Here is a 15,670-nt window from a genome sequence, read left to right as displayed (position 1 = left end):
TTTTAATAACACGAAGAGAAATCTTTTGTAACTCTAGTTTATTTTTATCGGAAACTACCTAATCTCTTCTAATACAGTTTCTATTTGAAATATATTTAATAAAAAAGTAAGTATATGTACAAGTATAACTGTTTTTTTATTTATTTACAAAAGCTCTGCAATACTTTTATTTTCAAGTTTTTATTTTTATATTAATGTTTAGATGGATCATTAAAATTGAATAGCTGTTTTTGTCGTGTTACTATTTAGCTTTTTAAGCTTTTAGATAAACAAAATTAAACATACTACATAGTTTTGTAACATTAAGTAAAAGTAAGCTTTGAATTAACTGTTAAATTTTTTGTAATTTATTGTTTTTTATTTTTTTTCAAAACAATTTAAAAACGTTTTTAGAGTTTTAAAAGTAAATTACTATTGATTGTATGTTTTTAATTCTCCATGTTTATTTATGGCTTTTGTTTTCATATGTTATATATTCTAATAAACTTTATATGTTCTGTTTGTAATTTAGTTTGTTTTAAAATTCCTAACTAATAATTGTCGGTGTTTAAAAAATGTTTTGTATTTTCAAAGTGTACAATATACAATTTGATTATAGTTGTATTAAATTTAAACTATTTAGTCCGGGTCTTTTATTAAAAAAAACCTAGTCGGTAACTATGGTTTTAAGCTATATAAGCATAGCCCAACAGCAGTCCACGTTAAAATCTGCGACACGGTTTCGTCCTCAAGACCGATTGAAATTAAATTGATAATTTTTTTCTTTACTACATTTGTATAAATTAGCTCTGTATTAATATATTAAACAAGTTGTTTTAAATAATTTGATATTTTTTTGTAAAGTTACACACATATCTATTTGCAGTTGTTAATAAGATATACACTGTTGTCAAATTCTAAGATTGTTTATTGCGTTAAGTCCTACCTTTGGCAACTTTTTACATGCAAATAAGAAGAAGTTCAAAAGGTTTATTAAAATAAGAAAAAGTACTTTTACGAATGCAAATTTCCAAAATATTTGCAAAAGTTAATAAATGATAAGTATACTAAATATATGAAGAAACAAATTAAGCTAAGGCAAGGTAGATAATCAAATATAAGTCATTTACTTCTAAATTTTGATCATAGCTTATATAGTGTGCAAAAGTATTTTTTAATTTTGTAGTAAATTGAAAATTTTTGATTGTTTGAAAAATTCTCTATAAAAATATGTAAGCTTAAATTTACTTTACCAGTCATAAAGAGACCTTAATTTTTATTTTAACTACCAGTAATTTATTAAATGCTTTCTCTTTATTTAAGAAAAAATAGGTTGTATGTAACAACTTAATATCTTTTTTACTTGGTAAGAAACAAACTGAAGGTATTAGCTGAAACAATCATTATTGTACAAAAAAAACTCTGGTTATTGGCGTTAGTTTCCATTAACTTAGAAAACCAAACTTTTTCAATCAAGATCTTGATACATAGCGTCAATTTGCTCAGCATACCTTTTACTAATTTGAAGTCGCTTTGACTTGAATGTAGGCGTGAGTAAGTTGTTTTCTACTGAAAACATTTCAGGGCTCAAATGAACTTTTCTTGGCTGTAATATTGGTTTTTGAAATTGATAAAAAAAAGTTTTTATAAACATCAAATAAAACGATATTTTAGCTCATCAAGTTAGTTTATACTTCTTAAAAAAAACAGCAAAGCTTTTTATAGGCTAAAAAAAGTATTAACTTTATTTACACTACATAAAGTTTAAAAATTTTTTTTGAAATTTGTACGAAAAAAAAAACAGACTTGTTCAATAAATATTTAAGTTTTAGCAAACTGTATATATTCTTTATAAAAAAGTTCAGTAGCTTGAAAACAAGGTTGAAAGTTTAACTATTTTTAAAATAGACATATCAAACAGCTGTTAGTATGCGTGAAAATAAAAACAACGTAGTTTTACAACGAAACTTACAATCTCAAAGCCTTTCAAGCCGTTGCCGCCTCCGACCTGCTTGAGCTCCTTCAAAATGAGTTCATTCACTTTCGGGTTGTTGCAGAGCGCCTCCAGTGTTGCGTCTCCTTTTATTCCTTTGGAAGAAACCCAGTTAAAAACTGTTTCTGGGTCAGGGACCACAACTGATACGAGGGAGGACTTCAGACTGTTTCCGTGGACGTATACCTAAAAAAGAATCTAGTTTACAAAAAACTAAGCAAAGCTGAATTTTATTTTTATAGTGAATACGATATCACAAATTGTTTTTAATCTTAACTAATATTAAATAAAGTATGAGTGTTGTATGTGATACAAACTGTAATTCGATTCTTTTTTTTTTTGATACTTTTTTATTAACTAAAACATATTTTTGTGATTTAAATCAGTTATAATGTTTAAAAAAAGTTTTTTAAATAGGACTTCAGACTGTTTCCGTGGACGTATACCTAAAAATGAATCTAGTTTACAAAAAACTAAGCAAAGTTGAATTTTATTTTATAGTGAATACGATATCACAAACTGTTTTTAATCTTTACTAATATTAAATAAAGTATGAGTGTTGTATTAGATACAAACTGTAATTCGGTTCAATTTTTTTGATGCTTTTTTATTAATTAAAAGAATTTTTGTGATTTAAATCAGTTATAATGTTTAAAAAAAGTTTTTTTTTTTTAATAAATAGTTGTCAAAAATAAACAATGTTGTTTATAGAAACAATTTAAAATTCTCTCACACTAACATGTTTTTGTAGCATGTTTAAAAGGTTCTTAGTAAACAAAAGCTTTTTAAATTTATTAGTGGTAGGCATGTAAAAAGTACGCATATAGATAAGTTTATGATTTAAGATATTTTTAACAACGCGTTTGTTTATCTATTAATTTTAAGCAGAACAATGTTATCATTTTATTACATAGCTCAGAAAGTTTTATAAACTTCTTTACACAAAAATACTTTATCTACTTTATATAACAAATATACTATTTTTGAAACTTAAGGCTTAACCATATATTAACTATTTATATGTGTTGTACTTAAATTATTTAAACGTGTTTACTGTTATATACGTAGGAAAATTTAGGTTAACCAGGTACACTACCGGTTCATTAAGCTGAAAAAATGTCAGGAATTTTGCACACAAAAAAGCAACCTCTAGTCACGCGATAACCAATGTTCTAATTAAACGTAAAAATATTTTGTGGCGAGCTTTGTAATAGATACTGGTTTTGAACTGTCAGCATATTTTTTTGACCATTGAAAATACTTTATCTTTGTTAAAACTTCACAGCTTTTGATGTAATTATTGCAGAGAATAATTTTAAAACATTTTTGTCTGTTCTATAAACTGTTACCTTACAAGCCTTTTAAAAGATTTTACAAAATTCTATTTACATTAATTACACTAAGCCCTATAAATAGCTAAACTAAATATTGAACTTACTGAAAATCACAAACATTTAAAAATATAACGGTAAAAGTTAAATATATACTACTTAGTGAAAATGAATCAAAATCTATTTAAACTTGAAATTATAAACGTAATATTTAAATTTAAAATTTTTATGATTAATTTTCTTATATGTCATTAGACTTTTAACTTCTTATTTATTTCGAACTTTAGAGATTTTTTATTTAACAGTTTATGCGAAAATAAACAAAAGTAAACTATAATTATTACCCAATAAATAACAAAGTGTAAATACTTACACTAGATATTTAAAGTTACTGCCTACATAAAGTTTATAGCTTGAGGATAGTAGAATTATCAACGTATTAAAACTTTTTTAAATTTAAAGCGATAGTAATTTTTTATGTTCTGTTGATTTAAATGTTTTGGTAACTAATTTTTTTTTTTCAATTGAAAAGAATAAAGTTTGTATACCCAAATAGGTGAATTTTTTTGATGATATATTTAAACATCATATATATGTTTTATTACCTGGGCAACTGGAGTTGATTTTGTCAAAAATTGTTCAATCTTTTCTGGAGCAACGTATTCACCCTGAGACAGCTTTAATATATGCTTCTTTCTATCAATAATTTTCAATGCACCGTTCTAAAATATTTAAATGCTTTTTTTTAACTTCGCTAGAAAAAGTTAAATAAAGTAACTTATTTTTTCATAAACTATAGTTAAAGTTGTCTAGTTTAATTTTTTAAATGTAGTATAAAAACAATTAAAGATACTTAACTATTTAAGTCTTAAAAAAACAAACACAGTTATATTTTTGTAATTTCAGACTGAGTTATTGATTATATTTGATGTATTAAAACAGTGTCAAAAAACTTATAAACATTTTACTCTAAACCTTCAAGTATTTAGTAATTAGTAAAACACAGAACAAAAAAACAAATTTTTCTGTTTACGCTAAAAGAATACTTTGCAAATCTTTCGAAAAATTACAACTTAAATAAATTTTGGTTTTTTTCAATAAATATATTTACTTTTCATTGACCAATCAACTAACCGGCATCCACATTCCAATGTCTCCCGTGTGGAGCCAACCGTCCTCATCCAATGCTTCTTTCGTTTTCGCCTCGTTTTTGTAGTAACCTTAAACAAATTTAACTTTTTAACTGTTTTTACTAGAAATTTAACTTAAACTATCGAACGCTTGGCTGACTAAAGGTACAAAAAATTGACAACAAAACCGAAAGTTAAATTAAAACCTTTAAACACGTTGAAGCCTTTGGCGCAGACTTCTCCTTTCCCGTCGGCTGCAAAATATTCCATCTCTGGCACGTCGACCAGCTTGACTTCATTGCACAGAGCCGGTGCGCCGACCGACCCGCTGAAAAAATCTCCGGGCACCGTTACTGAGATCGCTGCGGTTGCTTCCGTTTGACCGTAACCTTAAAATATGAAAGAAATTAAGAAAACATTACTAATAAATGGGCTTTGATTTTGAGATTTCGCAGTTTGTAATTTTTACCTTCGCTGAAATTGACTCCAAGTGCGACACGCAGGAAGTTGAGAACTTCATTTGAAATGGGAGCTGCTCCTGTGACGCAAATTCTTGCTCTACCGCCGAACAGGTTTTGAATTTTTCTGAGTAAAAAAGTTCATAAACACAGATACAAAAGTAATGATTAAGTGCAGTAGTCTGCTACTTGAATTCACACTTTAAACACAGTCCATAAGTGCGAAAAAAATTATGGTTATAAATACATTGAAATAGAACAATTCCAGTATGTAATGTTTTTTGATGTAAATAAATTTAGTGTTTAGATTTTATTTAAGTAAATAACTTCACTATGTTTTTAGTCAGTATATTACTTCTTCTAGTTCTAAACATCCACAACAGTATTTTACAACAGTGCAACATCCTATTTATAAACTTTGTAGTAAACTTTGTCACAAAAAGCATAAGTAATAACTTTATGAACTTAAAACTTATAAATCTTAAAGTGCTTAAAAACGATAATTGTGTTTACAAATTGTCACAAAAGCTTTTAGATACGCGAAAAACTGCTAAAAAGTTTGGAATTTAATTTATGTTTAAAAGTTCTGAACTAAAAAACATTTACTCAGTGTTTTATAAACACTAAAACTAAAATAAATGATATATTTTAATAAAAGCCCGTCTTTAGCGTTCTTGGGGACTGATTGTTTGAAGAGTTTCACAGAAAAAAATAACTTATTATATCAAATTTTGCTGGTTACTAAACTTTCTTAAATACTATAAACCAAAAAACACTTAGATAGGTTGTTTTTAATTCAGTCATTTTAGCTAAACGTATTTATTTTATTTATATTTATTTCTTGGACTGACAACTACTGTTTCTATTTCCTTAAAGAAATTTTTTAATTAATTGTTAATAGTTATTTTTTTCCAAAACTTGTAGACTTTTCCATCCACGAAAAAAAAATTAAAAAAGATTCAAGATTATATCTATTTGATAAAAATATAGAATTTCTTCTATACGCTGTAAAGGTTTTAAAAATTTACTATGCTCATTTTTATTTTTATACTCAAGTAAGAATTTGAAAATAAAATTTGAAACAACAGAAATATTTTATTGTGAAACTAATGTAAAAAAATTAGGCATAAATAAAAGTGTATTGAATTAAACTTATTTACATTTTTTAACCTTTTGAAAAACTTATATAGTGAAAGTCTAACTTAAAGACTAGCGTATCCCACCATGTGTCTCTTGTCACAATTCCCTGCCGCAATTTTTCCAACTTGCTGTTTTTTGCCATGTTAAGTAACATGGACTTCACACATGAAGCTTGTACTCCTTGGTGGATCTTGATTAAGTTGTTGCTTTTTATAACTAGGCTATTATGGCGGTTTTTTATAACTGCTTTCATAATTCACAAAAAAATTATAATTGTACTTTACAAACTTTTAGTTACATAAAAAATAACAAAGTAAGCATCAAATTTGAAATTATTTGAATAATTAACTTAAGTTTTTAAGTTTTTTTAATTTTACAAGCATTTTTTTGAGTTACCAAAGCAAATAAATCTGGGCTAGTTTTTTTATTTTAAACATGAAAAACTCACTTTGTCATACATTCTATTAATAAGACGAGGAACCATAGGGAATATTGTTGGTCTCAACGCTCCAACATCGCTAAGAAGCAGCTTGATGTCTCCTTGGAAAAAACCGACTCTGTTTTGTACAATACATATTGAAAATTTGTTTATAAAGCTAAAACTTTGAATAGATTTCGTACCTTCCACCATGCATGTAAGTGATGGCTGACATAACACGCTCAAAAACGTGAGCAAGCGGCAGATAAGAAATGTGCACATCATCTTTGCTGAACTTCAAAAAGTCCTGTTTAGAAAACAAATAGTTTTAGTAATTTGACAAAAAAAAAATTTCTGTTTTATTTGTAGAGATACAATTAAACATTTTAAAAACTTAAATATTATTAAAAAACAATAAATTTAATATAAATTTTAACAAATTCAAGTATTTACAATGTATTGTAAACTGTACTGATTTTTATACTTTATATAAATTGAAACTCGTATCTAAAATACTTTTTAAGGCTAAAGGAACAAAGTGTTTTCCTTAGTGATAAGCGCCCGTCAATATTATAAATTATTCAAGATAAAGAAGAAGCATTTTAATTTTTTATTTCAAAGAAAATTTTCTGTTCTTATTTTTATCATAAAAGCTCTAAAGTTATGTAAGTACATACAAAATATTGACGAAAAACGTGTTTTCATAACTTAAAAAATTGTTATATAAGCTAATTTTTATAACGAAGAAGTTACCCTTTTTTTAAAGTAATTACAATAATTTAAAAAGTGTAAAACATTGAAACTGTTATTAAAAAGGCTAGTAGCTAGTTTTCCTAGAAATCTTTATTCTTTTATAGTAGTCGACTTTGTTTATTAGTTGTAAACTTTTAATTAACTCATTTAATGTCAAAAGTTTAAATAATTTATTTATTATGACAGTAGGTTTATACTCATAAAATAAGTAGTACTTTGTTGAGTTACAAAACATCTTATTTTTCTTATTCTATTTTACTATGTCGTAATGTTATATGCATTTTTTATATTCAACAACTTATCAACTAACACAAAATATAAATATACATAAACATATTTCAAATGATAATATTAGTTCATTCAGGTATTTTACTTTTAAAACTGTATTGTTGCAGCATTGCAGCACTTATAGTTTCACTTAGAAAACGTTAGTAAATAATAATAAACATAGCGCTAAGCTTATTAGAACTAACATTTTTTCCTAGAAGTAAGACACCGCACAAGTTGGAGACAACGTTTTGGTGGGTGAGCATTGCTCCCTTTGGAAGTCCTGTGGTGCCGCTAGTAAAGCATATAGTGTGAAGGTCTGATGGCTTCGGAGGCTGTAATCACGTTGTTAAAATACTAGTATTGCACAAACTTAAAATGCTAAAACAAGTATAAACGAAAAAGATTTTTTGTTTTTTCTTTACTACTTTGTAGTTACTTTAAGTATTTAAACTTAAACGACAAGTAGTTTCTTACCAAAACAAACAATTAAAAAAATACTTTATAACATGTTTTTAACAGTTTTTTAAAACAGAATTTATCTATTTAAACTAACAACTATGTCTAATATTTCTTCTTTTCCAAGTTCTACTACTTCTTTAAAAGTCATTAGTTCAACTTCATTACTTTTAGCACTTTCTCTTATTTTAATACTCGGTTCATCCATTATAACTACTAAATCTAGTTTAAATGTTCCACTGTTGACACAGTTAAGAAGGGTAGTTGCTTTTTTTTCGTTATCAACAACTATTATCTTAAGCTCACCTGTTTAACATTTTTATGAAACATTATATAAGAAAAAAGAAACATTAAAAAGTTGTCTGAACAATTTTTTGCAAATAGTTTTTAGTTAGTAGATTTTTAAAAGTATACTCAAAGTAATTAATTCAGTTAAATATTTTGTAAATGTATCAAAAAAATTAAAAATTATACTATAACAATTAATTAAAAACACAGTAAAAATATAAACTTTAACTTTTTTTTTAGTAATCAATAAAAAGTAAATGTATAGAATATGTATAGACAAAAAGTAAGTCTATTTTATTTCAACTAAACCACTAACAAAGTGAAACAATGTGTTCAATGGCTTCTTGTCCGAGAGTGTCGTACAGAGGCACGATTGCCATTGAGTAGCTGTTACAAGCCTGTTCAGTCAGTTTCCATTCTACTCGATTCTGCGAAAATATTCCAACAAACTGATCCGGGTTTGTCTGCGCCCCTTTTTTGACAAGGCCCGATGCAAAAGCTTTCGATTGTGCAAGTACCTGTTTTTTTTTTGCCTATTTTAGCTACTTAAAGCTTGTGTAGTCATTAACATTTTCTTATTCTAATAAAGAAAGTTGTTGAAACAATTCTTTTATTCAAACGTTTTATAATTTCGACTAACTAATTAGCTGCTGTATTTCTTATTCAACAACAATTTTTATTAAACTACAAATGTACCTCATCATAACTTAACCAGGAATATTCGGCTTCAGGCTCAGGGCGAAATCCTACGCAGGGATCGTTTTCTAAAAAAAAAGCGTTTTACTAATGTTTTAAGACTGTTTTTTTTGATAGTAGCGTCCTATAAAGATATTGTTGTTGATATGAATTTAGGTTTAAAAAATAATTTTAAACTTAAAAAAAGTACCTTTTTATACTTTTTGTGTTAAGAAATTTTTTTAATAAAAGCTTATATCATACTACCGAATCAAAGCAACTTGTACTTGTATAAAAAATTAGTTTTGCTTTTATGCGATGGAAGCATTTAACAGATTTTAAATAAAACATAAACACAGTTATAAAACTATAACATAAACAATTTTCATGACGTAAAACTTACGCGATATTCCGTGACCAGCCATAAAAACGTCGTGAAGTGTTTGCATCTCTAAACTCAAACAGCTTATTGGCTTACCAGGTTTCATCATAGGGTTTCTCCTTACCTGATAAGTTATTTTATGCTAGTTCTACATGCTTATTTTATTTTTGTTTACTGAAAAAAACTAAATCATAGCTTGTGTATTGTCTTTTTTTAATGCAAATTAGATTTGAGAACAACAATGAATTTTAAAAAAACTTGAAGTGGAAATCATTTTTACAATAAAAAAAAGTTACTCGTAAAGACAGATCTTATTTTAAATTGACTGCATTTAAAAATTTTACGTTTTGTAAACTATAGCTAAAGAGATGTAAGCATTTTTTGCTATAAATTATATGCTTTACGCGAAAAAAAAATATTTGATTAACATTTTCAACTAAAATGATATTTTAGCCATTTTTGCTAGGAGATGATGCATAATTTTTTTCGACCATAAAAGGAACTTTATATTTCATTATTAAAAAACTACAATAACTGTATAAAAGGTATAATTTTACTTTTTTGAATATCTTGTCATTTGGTATAGTTATTTTAAACCATAAAACACGCACAAAAACTAATCATTAAATAAAGTATATCACTAAGTAAATGTAAATAACAGTAACCAACATTGTTTATTTCTAGTTTATGCAAGTTTTTAAATAAACTTTTAAATGTAGGCTTTATCAATGACTTAAGAAAAATAAAGCTTAAACTGCTTAACCCTACAGTTTTGAATATTTAAATTAGGTCAAAATATGAACATTTGCTTTATTTCTTCAATAATTTAATTTATAGTTTAGAATATTTATACAACAAAAAAAAATATTGTTAGTTGACTATTATCTATTTAGTAAGATAATATTTTTATTAGTTTAAAGTTTGGTTTGGAATTCTTCAAAAAGTTCCTTGTTTGAAAAAGATAAATAATTATTTAGTTTTGTAGTATTTCTTGTGTATATTATTTTTTATAAACATTTTATAAAGATTTTTAAAAGCAATTTTTTGAAACTTTTATCTGCATAAACCAAACACGATTTTTTTTTTGTTTTTCTTGTTAAACTTAAATAGAAAAAAGAAAGACTTTAAACTTAAAAATAGATAAGACACAAATAAATGCTTAAAAATAGATTAACTGAAAGCAAAAGTAATTGTTTAAATTATAAAACATTAAACCATAAAGAAAAATTAAACACTGCTTAGTGTAAAAATGTAAAACATTTAAGAGCTTTTAGCCTTATAAGACGAAAATTTACTTATTTTAAAACTTACTGAAATTAGAAAAACAACATTTACTACAACAGCATACAAATGAATGTACCAATTCAAAAATCCCCATATGTTCACTACTTCATCAAAACCCAAGTAAAACGCCACGCTCAAGTATTCAAAAGCCCGGTAGCACATGAACCAAGCATAAACCGTATAAGCCGGCCGAAGTCGTTTCGGTAGCAGTGCAGGTATGTACTCCCCTATAACCTCCTCCGCTTTCATCAGCGGGATTGTGGAGAGAGTGGCAAGGTAGTAACCGGGTTTGACTCCGTGAAGGTAAGCGCTGGTGAACATCAAAACAGGCAGGCCAAGAGGTTTAACAGGAAATCTTCTCAACACGTAATGACCCAGCCACCACTTGACGGAAAGGTTCCAGCGGTTCATCATTTCCCTCATGCTAACTGCCTTTTCGAGCTCCATAGGCTCGATGTTTTTTATCGTGGCAAAGCTGATCGCTCGCCCGTCATAAGTGTTGATTTGATCGAAGTTGGAAGTCGGGCCACACCCCGGTTTCGGCGTGGTGATTTCGGGGTATGCACCGAAGTTGAGAGACCGGAAAGAAAGCTCAGCGCCGAGCCAAACTGAGTAGAACTTGAAGCGCTGCTCGATGAGAAACAGGAACGGGTAAAGTAGTCTGTAGTAGAAGGGTATTTCCGAATACTCGCTCGTTATCAATAGCTTGTAGTTTGTCACTTTCGGCAGCAAAAAATGCAACAAACCTAAGAATAACATTGACAGTATTTTTTTTGTTTCAATAGTAAAGTTGGAATTTTTATATAATGCCGTTGACGGCTGTTTTGTAAAGTCTATAAATGTTTTAAATGTATAAAATGGACCGGTAAACAGACCGGCATAACAATAAGTGTATGAAAACAAATCAAATACGCTTGGTTCATTTTCAAAATTTGAAATGTAAGCAGTACTTCTTTTTTTTTCGTCGTTTTTTAACCTCCTTCGAAAATCTGATATGTCACAAGAGATGCTTATGAGCTTTAGAGTTACAATAAAATGCAAAGTATTCGTAACATCAAATTGTTTTTCAAGCCCCAGATTCTGGAGTTGACTCATAAAAAACAAGTATGAAAACAACCATGTAAAAGATGCAGGAACTAAATACGTAACACGTAACTTTATTAAACTTGCAATAACAATAAAGCAAAGCAAGGAATGAAATGCTTGCATTCTACAAAATACCAAAACCATTGTTAACCCGATAGCTGCGGGAATAAATTTTCTACTTGTTGGCCTTTTTAGGTATCTTAATGGAATACCGATGAAAATTGATCCAATAATTATCGAAACAAACTGAACTTCTTTAGAAAGCTCTGTAAGCTTCATGGTGTGCTATTGCAAAATTACCTTCACAAGTATGACTTAAAACTTTTTTTTAATAAAACAAAAACTTGAAATTAAAACTACCTAACAGATTGGTAAAAAATGAAAAAAAAAGCAATTAAAAATAAAAATTATAATATAAGTAAAAAAAAGAAAAAACTGATAAAATAGAAACAAAAGCTAAAAGTTTTAAGTGTTGTTGTTGCTACAAAATCATTAACACCCACGCTGCTTTGTTTGTCACGTGCTAATAGCGACTTTTTTAAAAACATGCAAAAATATGAAATGTCTCTACTCTAATAAACAAATCAAAACTCATTAATGTTCTGATTTCAAAAACACAAAAATATCTAAATTTATTTTTACAACAAGAAACAAAAAAAAATTATTATTCATACAAAAAGCTTTTTGCTACTTATAGTCAACTATCTTAAAATAATACAATGAAACAAGCGTAAAAGTTTAAAGGAACTGTAGCTTCCGTTACACTTTAAACTGTTGTTACAATGTATTAGTTTGAAAATGATTAAGTAATTTAGTTTTTTAACTGTTTTATTTAAAAGCTTTATTAAGTTTCGGTTTTACAAAAGTATACTTTAAACTGTTTTATAAACATGTTAAATTTGTAAAGTAGTAAGAAATACATAAACAACAGCTTTGTTTTTTTTTTTTACAATGTTAGTTTTACTTCTTAGTAAAAACCTGCAGTGCAAGTTAACTTTTATTAGTTTAATTACATTTATTCAAGTTATTACTAAAGTACCAAAAACTATATTTCTTATCTATTTAAAGTAAGTAGAGCCTATACTTATGTTGAAGTTTACGTAAAAGTTAACTATTCTAGACATATTTAAAATTATTTCCGCATTCTGGCTGTCATTAAGTTATTTCTACATTACCTCATTTTTATATTTCAATGTAAAAATCACTAGTTTTATTAAAGTTTTCACTAGTTTTTAGTACAAGCTATTAACCATAATTTTAGCTTAAAGAAAAGTAAATTAACTCTTGTGTAATCGTTTTAGCACCATTAAAAAACAAAAACCGTTATTTTTAGATTTTTTCTTCAAGATGTATTTTGTTTCATTAAACATATACAATAAAAATTTATAAAAAAAAAAATTTTCGTGTGCTGTGTGTACCTTTAAACTTGTTTCAAAAAACTAATTTAACTTTTAAAAGTGTATAAAAATATAAAACATTCAAAACCTTAAACATATTGAAAGTATTTATCTCTTTAAAGGTAATCAAAGTTTAGCTAAAAATTGCTTAGATTAGTTATAACATGTAAATTTATAGAAGCTTACCCTATTTTCATCTTCCACTGTTTGATTTTGAAGGAAGGAAGAATGATGAACATCTTCATTGTATTCACTATTAGCCATAATGACTTTTATTTGCTACAATAACAAATGTCTACCTATGTATTTATTCATAAGTTTAAAAAAAATACAGGCATAAGTTATGAAATTGTTCATAAAAAATGTTTTGCAGGTAAAAATTAGTTGTAGTTTCACTCAGTAGAAATACACTAGTTTTTAACAAAACTTGAAATGAAAAGCGTATACAAACAAAATGCCAAGTATTTTGTTTTTGTTGTAAATAGTTTTTAATCTTTCTTAGTTATAAGTGTATGAGTTATGTATTTTTAAATAATTAATTGCTTTTTGAATGATACATTAATACCTACTAAGGTGTCATGTAGATCAATAGTGGTTTATTTAACAAAAACAAAAAATTGCTCAAAATGTTTTGGTTCAAGGACCTGGATACGCAAAAAGATCTCTCGGTCATCTAGTTGCAATTCAATAAACATAAACATAGCGACTGCTTTGATTCTCTTTAATGTTAAGTAATCAAATTTGAATTTTTTAATAAGACAATAAAAGTTTGCTTATACTTGTTATATTTTAAATAAACTATTAAAAGAAGTATAGCCAAGTAAAGTTAAACGTGCTTCCGGTAAGAATCACTAGTTTTAGGTATTTGTATAAAAAATATACTTAATTAAGTATAAAAGGCTTTCATAAAAATTACAGAACTTTTTAATTTATTTTATATAATTTATTTATTTTTAATACGTTTTTAGTTTATGAAGACTATAGAAAAGTTTTTAAATACTAGTTTTTTAGACCAAAAATAAAATATACTCAGCATGTATTAGATTGTAAAGAAATATTTTTGAAAAGCAGATAACAGGTTATTTTTTCATTAACTTCTTAAATTTTTGCACATACATATTTAGAATTGTAGTCTAATTAAAAAAAACAACTTTCCATATAAATTGAAATTCTGTTTAATTTTGCTATACTTATTTTGCTTTTTCTCGTGCAAATAACCTTAAAACTTATGAAGATCATTTATATAGTGAGTTTTTGTTTTTAAAAAGTATAAAAATCATTAACTTTTAATATTAAACAATATTTAAGTTACGATTATGCTTTCAATAAAACTTAAAAACTTTAAAGTAATTTTGTTTGAAAAAAAGTTTTTATGTTTTTAGTTATAGTGTTTTCTATAAAAAATCCTTGAGTAAAACTTATTTTTTAAAACTGTCAAATATGTTTCTAGAAATGTTTACTAGCTCAAATAACTACATACTGCAACAGAAATAAATTCTTTTTAGTACAACGAATATTTGTAGCTTTGTAATCATTTTCTTTTGTAAACTAAACGCTTTAAAAACATACTGTTTGTTGTTTTAAAACTAAAATTAGTTACAAGCAATCAAACCGTCCTTCTTCATTCCAGGTAAGTTTTAAACCTCACAACTAGCCTCTAGCTTTCATAACTAAAGACTAAAAACTAGTTCAAATTCGTTTAAAGGCTAACACAACACTTTACGCTATAGAACAGCATGCGAATAATTGCAATGTTTTTCTCGAAGGCGAGGTTTAAACGAGAGAATGCGAGTTTATTTGACCGTGATATTCACGCAAGGCTGGCCGCTTTTTTATTATTTTTATTATATTTTTGGGTTGGCCAAATACAAATTTTGTTTTTAATTATAAATCTTTCACATTTATAATCATCAACAGTTGTTTAAATAAAATATTAGAATAAACATAAATATTTAAGTTTTAAAATTTTATATTGAATATCAAAACGTTTTTGACAACGTGTATTTTTTAAGGTATGCATACTTTTTGATTTTTTCCGGAGGGCATTTACGTAAAAGAAATAAAGGTAAAAAATTTATAACGAAACTAAAAACTTGGTCACTAATTGTGAATTTTTTTTTTACTGTTCTATTTTCGTCTAGAAACTATCTACAACAATTTTTTTGAGCATTGAGTTGTTTTAATATTTTATCTTTATTTTATCATAACTATACGTCTAAAATTCTAAATTTTCATCTAAGTATATTATTTCGTAAATAGATAGAAAAATATTTCAAAACTGTATAAAAATCTCAATCATTTATTTAATAATATTTTTAATTTATAACCAGCAGTAAAAATCAGTTGTTTTTAAGTTTATGTGTAGTTTACAATGAAAGTTGAATTATTTTTCAAGTAAAAGCTTTACGCTAGAAGAGACTATATTATTATAAATCAAAAACAATTTCAATGTTTATCATATGAACTTAATATAAAAACAAGTTGTTTTGAAATGAAACTTAACTAAGAATAGTTAGTTTTGAGTATTTAAAAAGCATTTTTCTGCGTTTTTAGAAAATTGATAATTTAACTGACTTGTACTTAAATTTGAAAAAAAAAAGTATTTATTTTAAATGAGATCTTTTGATGTA

At 26.5% G+C, this 15,670-nt stretch overlaps 2 protein-coding genes across 2 annotated transcripts; both read right to left on the bottom strand.

The window, feature by feature from the left end:
* Nucleotides 1-1,015: 1,015 nt before the first annotated feature.
* LOC145830154 (long-chain-fatty-acid--CoA ligase 1-like) lies at nt 1,016-13,341 on the bottom strand. The gene is made up of 15 exons (XM_082938048.1): nt 13,227-13,341; nt 9,295-9,397; nt 8,913-8,980; nt 8,533-8,734; nt 8,026-8,234; nt 7,676-7,804; nt 6,653-6,756; nt 6,480-6,588; nt 6,094-6,221; nt 4,903-5,018; nt 4,640-4,822; nt 4,438-4,523; nt 3,909-4,025; nt 1,952-2,158; nt 1,016-1,585 (listed from the first exon to the last, which is right to left on the bottom strand). Exons 1-15 carry the CDS (start codon nt 13,302-13,304, stop codon nt 1,448-1,450), a joined length of 1,977 nt encoding a protein of 658 aa, XP_082794174.1. The 5' UTR covers nt 13,305-13,341; the 3' UTR covers nt 1,016-1,447.
* Nucleotides 10,534-11,316, bottom strand: LOC145830191 (membrane-bound acylglycerophosphatidylinositol O-acyltransferase mboat7-like). The gene has a single exon (XM_082938105.1). The coding sequence runs from the start codon at nt 11,314-11,316 to the stop codon at nt 10,534-10,536; it is 783 nt and encodes a 260-aa protein (XP_082794231.1).
* Nucleotides 13,342-15,670: the final 2,329 nt, after the last annotated feature.

The sequence above is a fragment of the Thalia democratica genome, chromosome 2 (genome assembly GCF_965202585.1).
Source record: "Thalia democratica chromosome 2, ktThaDemo2.hap1.1, whole genome shotgun sequence".
Classification (NCBI taxonomy): Eukaryota; Metazoa; Chordata; class Thaliacea; order Salpida; family Salpidae; genus Thalia; species Thalia democratica.
The sequence above is the reverse complement of the archived record's forward strand: the minus strand, read 5'-3'. Positions and strand labels throughout refer to the sequence as shown.

Bases quoted from the DNA above. Each gene is read 5' to 3' on its own strand.
- LOC145830191 (XM_082938105.1), bottom strand. From the start codon at position 11,316: ATGTTATTCTTAGGTTTGTTGCATTTTTTGCTGCCGAAAGTGACAAAC.
- LOC145830154 (XM_082938048.1), bottom strand. From the start codon at position 13,304: ATGGCTAATAGTGAATACAATGAAGATGTTCATCATTCTTCCTTCCTT. The intron at 7,805-8,025 runs GTTAGTTTAAAT...ACGTGATTACAG, and splicing joins AAGAAATATTAGACATAGTT to CCTCCGAAGCCATCAGACCT. The intron at 6,757-7,675 runs GTTAGTTCTAAT...TTTTCTAAACAG, and splicing joins TCTTACTTCTAGGAAAAAAT to GACTTTTTGAAGTTCAGCAA.